The sequence below is a fragment of the Cydia pomonella genome, chromosome 17 (genome assembly GCF_033807575.1).
Source record: "Cydia pomonella isolate Wapato2018A chromosome 17, ilCydPomo1, whole genome shotgun sequence".
NCBI lineage: Eukaryota > Metazoa > Arthropoda > Insecta > Lepidoptera > Tortricidae > Cydia > Cydia pomonella.
The window spans coordinates 10331715-10340768 of NC_084719.1; the positions used below are offsets into that span (position 1 = coordinate 10331715).

The window sequence follows — 9054 nt, forward strand, 5'->3', positions numbered from 1 at the left end:
ACATGACTGATTTTACAACTAAACACTTACATTAATACACGTAGCTGAAAATTTTGGTTCGTCATTTTTCTTATCGAGTGCTGGGTTTATTTTAATAGTGTTGTTGACTGATTCGCTTGTTTGTTTGCGTTCGGTTCTCCTTTCTACTTACTGGCGTTAGTCGTGTCATGCATGTCGCAATCATTCATTTGTTTCTCGCGACATCAACTAATAGTGTTTCGACGAAAATGTTCGCTAAACGTCGCATGTTGTCATCGTAGAGCTTAGATCCATGTTAAAAACCAGTCGTACGAACTAGTCCATCTAATTCTGAATCAGAATTATCTCGTAGTAGAGACTACTGTGAATTTATGTTGTTTAGAAAACAATACGAATGTTAATCCAGTAGTATCTACGAAGGGAAATCACGCTTGACGCTGCTTCGTGAACGAAATAGCTTTTACAAAATTGTTGAAATCTACCTGTTGAAAGCAACCATGCTTACGAGTTGATTGTCGTTCAAATGCAGAAGTAGAATTGCCATTGGTAATATCTTCAGATACATCACTACAGTCAACAAAAAATAACTTAGTCCGACGGAGCTACTCGTATGGTAAAAGTACGTTATAAACGAATCATATTAAGAATCGTCTTTCTGTCGGTCAATTAGACATGGTCCCATGATGCCTTGAAGTTCCATTTAGCTTTGTGAAAAAAATACCTAAACACTATTTTTGTACGTTTTTTACCTTGAAAATGAATACCAACGTAGGTATATATTTAAGATAACATACTTATTACTTAGAAATGAAGGTACTACAAACATTGTCGCTTGTCTTCGCTTAACGTCGCCAATCGTATACTTTCATGATAAATCTAAATTATTAAATGTGTCTTTGTCATGGCAATCGATGTGTTATTTTTGCCATTTGAAAAACAATCAACTCGTTTGTATCAATATTTATTTCAAGTCGATGTTTAGTTGGCAGTACATTCTTGGTATGTCTTTTATTAGGTAGATTTTAGACATGTTTGTTAGTAATAATAGTATTTCAACACAAATGAGATCTTACCATAATATGTTTTACAGTACATATGGTGCTACTTTACCGCACTAGTGCGAAAATTAGCATATTACGTTACTGTGTCGAACATTTAAAAGGCCATATGTACTGTAAAACATTGTACGATACATGTGCGAATAAGTAATTCGCAACTCATGTCGATTTAAAACACTCCCTTCGATCGTGTTTTAATTTATCGCCACTCGTTTCGAATTTCCTATTTTTCGCACTTGTATCGTAATATACTATTAAAAATGTGCAGATTGTTTTACATTACCGTGATTTCTGTCAATGAAGCCAGTGCCAACAACAAATTAACATCGAAATTGATCCTTAAAGGCACATGGTAAGGTCTCGTTTCGCTTGCAACTATATTTGTGTACTAACGACGAGTCCCCGCAGCGTCGCCGCTGCCGTCGCCGGTGAAGTCTCCCGCGCGGACGCCGGTGGCGCCCGCCAAGGGCCCGTGCTGCACCGCGCTCTACGACTTCGAGCCTGAGAACCAGGGCGAGCTTGGATTCAAGGTAAATATTTGTTGAATTCAATATTAGTGTAGGTAGTGTTTTTCACCTGAATCGAGTTTATAGTTGCGAGAACAATCTGTGGCAGCAAAAAACATTGATTTATAAAGTGCTGTTTGTAAAGTCTTAATAGACAAATTCGTACTTCGAATTTGACAGCTAATAAAGATGGCGTAGTAAGGCTCCGTAAATTATGTGGTGCCTAACTCTGGTTGTCTAATTTAGGGAAAAGAATAAAATTTAAACTTTCTATAAAAAAAAAATCACTTACATGATAAAATGTTTTTTTTTAATTTAGACATCTTATACAATTGATAAATATTTGGTGCCAGAAATATTTTATTGTTAATCTCAATACATAGTCTTTATTTCATTATGGCACATACAACTCCAACCGTACTGTGTTCCCCAGGAAAACGACGTGATCACACTGATCAACAAAGTGGACGACAACTGGTTCGAGGGCTCCGTCAACGGCAAGACCGGCTACTTCCCCATCAGCTACGTTCAGGTCACCGTGCCGCTGCCCAACATGTAAGCCCAGTCCTGGCCGTACCATCTTACTGAGCGCTCACTCGAAAACTCAGAACAAAAACTATGACTGAGATCTGTAACAACAGAGTACAGTCAAACGCCTCGGCTACGAAACGCACACGCATTGGACAAAACAAATGTATTGCGGTCGGCATCAGTTTTTTTACAGTCCAACGGGGTTTTTAATAGGGCCCCCTATTCCTGAGTGCCCAAGGCCCCCCGTGTGTATAAAGACGGCCTTGAGTGCACGCCAAGAACGTGCGTTCCGTGGCCCTCGGTAATGACGCACCAAGTGGAGCTATGTTTAGTACTGTACTAGATGGTGCTGCACGGAGCCATATATTGGGAATTGAAGGAGGACTTGTGGCTTAAATATGAATGCATAACTGTACACTGTAGTGGCGATACATTCGATATTCCAATGCGATCGCGCGGCTGAGAGACCCGCGTTTGTATCGCTGCGAAATGTGTAAAAGCGGGAGACTCATGTGCTATTCCGCGTACAGTTCACGCATCCTCCTTATTCTATCATCAAAGCTTAGTGCTTGACCTTCCGCAAATTTCACCAAACCGTACAGCACCACCTTGTTCAGTGTTAAAAATCTACTCCCTTTCCTGCGTTTAAGTTTTTTTTTGTTTTTGGTTACAAACCTGTATAGATAGCGCATTTATAGTGATTTTTCTGAGCTTTCAACTTGTGTGGGCTCGGTAAGAGTTGGGATTAGCACCCTTCGCAACGCCGGCGACTTCGTGTCGGGGATATTTTGTCAATCGCCTAGCCTAATGTTTCTATGTTAAATCGTGTTTTGAAGCCAATATTCTAAACAAGCAGCTATGTAACTTGTTTCTTACTCCATAATTGTGACACGCAACTGAAGAAGTGCGAATTGAATTTTAAATAATTTAATACAAACATGTAGTTTTAGTTCACGTTGTTGTCAACTTCTGTCAAACACCATTTGAGAGTTCGTGTTAGACCATGACTGGTCCCACTGCGGCAATATGATTATATGAATATAATATTGTATAAATTACTACGTTCAACTTTTACATGAACTGTAATCGTGTAAAGGTCCGTAGGTATACCGTTCATAAATAAAGTCAGATTAGATTCAATGTTAACAACAAGTGAAGACACAATGACTGCGTCCTTAATAAGGCACAAAATCAAATAACAGGCCTCTTTGCGGCTACTATATTACGAATGTAAATTATTCTACTGAATTAAAATCGCTGTAAGACAAGAGTACATTTATCTTATGTTCGATCATTTGTTGTACCATACAAATATCCCTTAATGCCGCATTTGAACGTGATACGCAGAACTCTGCATTAGTGGCGTACCTAAGCAATAAATTAACATCAAATAACAAGACAGGCAAAATGTTTTCGACAGCGACGTAGTCAACGGGTGCTGCGTTTTCAAATCGTTATAAAAATTGTTATATTCGCCACGCAGTATTAAGTAGATGCCTTCATGATTTCGTCTGAACTATGTCAAAAGCTCAATGTTATAGTAATGAAGTGTCCTCCCAAATAATACATACTCATTATTTTATCCGTGGATCGGTTACCTTGTTTTTTACGAATATATTTTGGTCACGTCTTCCAAGGTTTTTTTTTACCTGTCTGATTTACCATTGTAGCTATTTTATTGGACATTCCATAATGTGTTTGCCTGTATGAAAATTACATGATTTTTTATACGGAACGAGAGATTTACCATTCTGATTTTACTACATGAAATTATGAAAATAAATTGTAGGTACAGTCAGCGTCAAATACTTTGTAGCAGTCAAAGTGGCCAAATAGTTCGTTACACCATACTAAATATAGGGTGTACCGAACTATTTGGCTACTTTTATGTTTGGGCTGAATGATTAATGATTATATTAGTTTATGTTGTCGTTGCCATTTAATTATTATTTTTTACATTTTGATGTATTGAGTGTGTCAGTAAGTATGCTTTAAGTGCGACTGCATTATGTTAATATGGTATTAAAGCATATGGCCGTGTTTTGGCAAACTACCAACCAATGGTAATTAAATAGCATTAGAACGTGTGTAAAGACAGATACCTTCCATCTTACAGCTAGGAAGTGTCTTACAATAATTAGAATAAAGCCTAGAATCTCTAGTCTGATGAAGGAGTTTTGAGCATCCCACCCCTGAAGCTAGATACCTGTAGAGATTGATGATTGAGCACGAGACTTGAGAATCCTAGGCTTACGATGATTGTCTAGCGAGTAATGAAGCACCAAGATAAAGCCATGCGGTGCGAAGAGTTAGCACACATTTATATTAGGCTCATAAGTTTACGACTCATCAAGGACTATTCACAGTACAGGGTGCGTAGTCAACGTGCCAATCGTTTACGCTCCGTAGCGAACGAAACGCAACTGTCTCCGTCGCATTAATATGGAAGAGTGAGAGATGACTACGATACGCTACGGAGCGTAAACGATTGGCACCCAGATACCTAGTACGCGGCTGTCTGAGCCTAATGTACCTAACGTGACGCAAACTAGTTGGATACGAGCGCGGCTCGTTGCCTTCGGCAGCATCAATTTTGAGAAGTGATATTTTCAAGTAATGTTTGTAAATTAGTTATTGTGAGTCTATTTTTGTAGATGCGCTCTCACATTTGTATAGTATTTCCTCTCAACGTATGGTTAGCTGGACGCGTTATCACATTATTTCAAAACAGTGACAGCACAGGACATGTATTAGGATTATGGTGTAATACTAGTTAACAATATGAGATTAGATTTTATAGTTATATCTTTGCGGGTAATTATTTATCTAAATGGAGAATGTATACAATATATGTAATACTTATAGTTAATTATGAGAATGAAGATGTATGTAAGAGTTGTTGCAATCTTGCCAGGAGTTTGTGGCGTTTCGATGTTTGATGTTTTATGGCGAAGTATAATATAAACATATTATAATGTCATTGTGATAACGCTAGATATCGTGCTGTTGGTGCAGTGTCCTAAACCATATAATTATTACTTAAATCAATTTTACGTACCTATAATTCGCTCATACTTTTATATATTTTTTGCATAATATTTTTTCTTTTTTAATTGTAAACTAGATTATGTATGATTTATACCAAAACATATTGAATAGGAATTTTACTTCATGGCCTCTATAAAATAGTATTGTTAAATGTACTTGTAATAATAGCACTTATTAAGTAAGATCTTAAATCGTCATATTTCACTTTGTCCAAATATTGATGTTGCAGTAATATTGAACATAATTATCTCATTCGACTCATTTTTATAGTAATCATTATAAAGTGAATGGACCCCATTGAATCACATTTCTGGCATACAAAAGACAATACCTAGATCTAATGTTAGTTACACGTAAGTTCATGATAATTGTTCTATCTTCAAGTCTCCTTAATGTAAGTATTTTGAAAGAATAATACATTCATTAATGGTATGAGGATGTCGTGTTTTAATGTTCGGTGTGTGGGACAAGGCACTCACTGGGCTGTAGGGGCGCGCCTACGCTGACTCAACTGTCAGATATGAGAATTCAACCAGTATAAACGCACCTTAACATCGCATGTTCCCGTTTTAATCGATGTATGTACTCAATCTCTAAACAAAGTCCTCCTAAAATGAGTTTAAAATGTTGTTATGCGTAAAGTACGTATTATTGACCAGATAACTACCTAGTTGATTCGCTATATTTATCGTTGACTTAAATCATATCCATGAAATGTTTGTCCAGTGTTGCTTTATATCCTCTAGTATCTAACTTGGTACCCTGTATTATATTGTAATGGACTGTTGTCCAGCTGACACAAGTGCTGAGAAAGCTGGTGTTGCGAACCTAGCGCGTAAATACTCCACCAACACCTGGAGACAACTATACTTAAAACTTGCAGCGCCAAGGTACCTAGTACCCAGTGCCGGATTAAGATATTTTGATGCCCTAAGCATTTCTAGACCATGGTGCCCCCTCATCAAGATTACATTGAATTTTCTTAGTAAATTGAGTGACGTTTATTGCCGCATTACTGCTGAGAATAGACTTTCAATCCGTCACATCATTTTATCACGGAAATTGACAGTACTGCAGCAGTAATGTAACAGTAGGTAAGGTCAAGTGTAAGCAAATTCGAAGATCGTGTTTCGCATGAGGCCGGAAGCCAAGTAGGGATTGCAATCCGGTCCGGCGGATCCGGTAATCCGGCCGGATCCGGCACTTTTCAGGACCTACCGGATCCGGTAAAAATCACCGGATCCGGTAAAATTAAAAAATGCCTAAATACAGCACGCGCTGTGCGTTTTAGAAGAGGAAAAGGCGACGGATGAGAGATATGTAGTTGAACAAAACAGAAAACGAATGAAAAAGTTTAAATTTAGTGAGATAAAAATATATTTATTATGAAGATGACTGGGAACAGGAGAGGATTTCTTCTTCTTTATTGGTGGCACGATATGACGATTACATAAATACTGTAACAGAAGGAAAAATTAAAGAATGGAGATGCCATGGAAAGAATTTTTAATTTATGCTAAAGAGAAGGTTAATGTTATGTCATAATGTTGTGATAGGAGATTAAAACCAAACAAATGAACGGGATTACGTCGGCGGTTCTCAACTGACTAGAGTTGGGCTCATCAATATGTGTGAATGAATATTTAATAATATTGATAATGTTTAGTTTACTTCCATTATATATATATGTATATGATAAATTATAGATTCATTTTTATTCAAATTTAAGAGAGAATCTTTTATCTTTACAATTTCATCCAATCTTATGCAATTTCCTTTATCTCCTGGTACGTGCTACTCTACGTCTAGCCAATTCTTTATTTGATCCATGTATTTTTTCTTAGGAAGTCCCTTTCCGCGATGGTTTTAAATCCTACACTATTATTTTGCGTATGAGATCGTCGTGTCGTGTTGTGTTCCCTATAATTTGACCAATATACTTTTCTGTAAATTATTATTTTATTTAATCATACAGTTTACTACTTTCTCGGACAAAAAAAAATAGAACAAGGTAATATTGGAATTAAAAGTAAAATGTCTTCTTTTGTTACTAGAATGGATGTCAACGTTACAAAGAATTCAATCAGAGAACAGTTACGAAAACTTGTCCTTTCAACAAGTTTTATTTCCCACCCCACATCCCCTCATCGGGCTTTGGAAACTAATCAAAATTATAATAAAATTGTAAACGAAAATTTGAGCACTTCCGAATGGTTAAATATAATAAAAAACCGATTTCACATTTTATTTTTAAAGTGATATTGACATTGTAACACTTTTTACTACTAAGTTCTATTTTATTGTTAAGAAGTTATTTTATTAACTTCAAATTATAGATTTAGGAATACGTATTACGCAAAAAACTAGAAAAATATGTCATTTAATTAACTTATATATTCCTATACCAATCCGGATCCGGTTCGGCCGGATCCGGCCGGATCAGGGTCAAAATCCGGCCGGATCCGGCCGGATTGAAAATCAATCCGGTTTGCAATTCCTAAAGCCAAGTCAACCAATATCGATGTGTAAGACAGGCCGTACTCCGCACAGGGTTTTGTAACCTCTAGAGCTTTCCTGCGAAGCTCATTCATGTGAGGGCAAAGGCCTTCAGTAGGGGCTTAGCCATCTTTTAAATAGCAAATTATTGACCAGACCTGACATTTCACGGACGGCGTGGTCTCGGAGAAGACTGGGTAATGTCGACATCATTATCTTGACGTTGGAGGTAATTTTGGAACTTAATCAAACGCGATTAAGTCCCGTTTTCTTAAATAATAATGTATCACAATTACCTAGGCCAATAAAATTAGATTTTCTCGGATTTGGTCCTAAAAATGCGTGTAATCCGAGTTTGCTCCATCCCAGGAGGTGTGCTGGTAAATGTTTCCTCTTTTTCAGTTTTTTTCTTGTAATTCGAAAACGGTACGTCCGTTGGAAAAATTGTTCTAATTATGACTAAAATTGATATCTGAGGATCCGAAATGTAATTTAACTATGTTCTTGCAATAAAATTTATTGATTGATTGAAGATACCTTAATATGTATTCGAAGTAAATTGTAAAAAAAAAGATCGACATTTTTTATTTTTGGTAAAATCATGTAATAATCCAAATACGCCTTACCAGTGTCTGATCCACCAAGTGCTATGGTTTGGCAATCCAAAGGAAAAAAATATCTCCTAAGTATCCCAAAAGGTATGCACACCTCTTGGGATGGAGCAAACTCGGATTACACGCATTTAAGACCAAATGAAAGTATTAAAACAATTTCCAGCTTGCTGGGAATTAATTATTATTTATTATTATTTTTCGATCTAATTTGATTGGCCTTAATCATGAAACTTTAAATCAGTGTTTTTAAAAGCAAAGGCTGAGCTTTCCATAAGGCTAAACGCGCGGCGCGTTCGATCGGCGCTTACGGATAGGCCAAAGGTCGAGCTGGAAGAAAGCCAGGCTTGAATTTGACCAATGACGAGGTAAGAATGGCTGGACGTCCGGAGCGTCCGATCGCGGCGCGTTATCATACAATACAACCAACGGCGAGGTGTAAGCAAAGCAGAAGGCCCAGCTGCGAGAGAGGACTTGGATTTAGATTCATAGCCAAGTGAAAGTGAGGCAGTTTGCATAAAGTAGAAGGCCTAGCGTCGCATAAGACTTAACGCCGAACTGCAAAAGAGTGGCTTGAAATCGAACCTATGTAATCACGGTTCTCCTACTGCTCAGATAAGATACTTTTGGTTTTCGGCCTTCGCGGGGCCCTTTATAACACTTTGACAATTAGGTCGCAGGATCGCGGCTCTGCAGAAATTCGGCCTGGCCGACACATCTGGTGTGCAAGAGAGCAAAATTCGCTACAAAATCGGTAATCAAAAAAATAATCGTCGAGAAAATCAGTTGGTCACAAGCCCGACGGTAAGATTTTTTGACCATGAG

The 9054-nt window shown here is 37.5% G+C and overlaps 1 protein-coding gene across 7 annotated transcripts in view; it reads left to right on the forward strand.

Moving 5' to 3' along the window:
- LOC133526888 (endophilin-A) overlaps positions 1-5558 on the forward strand; it is a 100578-nt gene extending 95020 nt beyond the window's left edge. For all 7 annotated transcript variants that reach the window (XM_061863727.1, XM_061863730.1, XM_061863732.1 and 4 more), the window contains 2 exons: positions 1446-1567; positions 1977-5558. In XM_061863727.1, coding sequence (XP_061719711.1) covers positions 1446-1567; positions 1977-2102 — 248 coding nt within the window. In that variant the 3' untranslated portion in view covers positions 2103-5558. The remainder of the gene's footprint in view (positions 1-1445; positions 1568-1976) is intronic.
- Positions 5559-9054: the final 3496 nt, after the last annotated feature.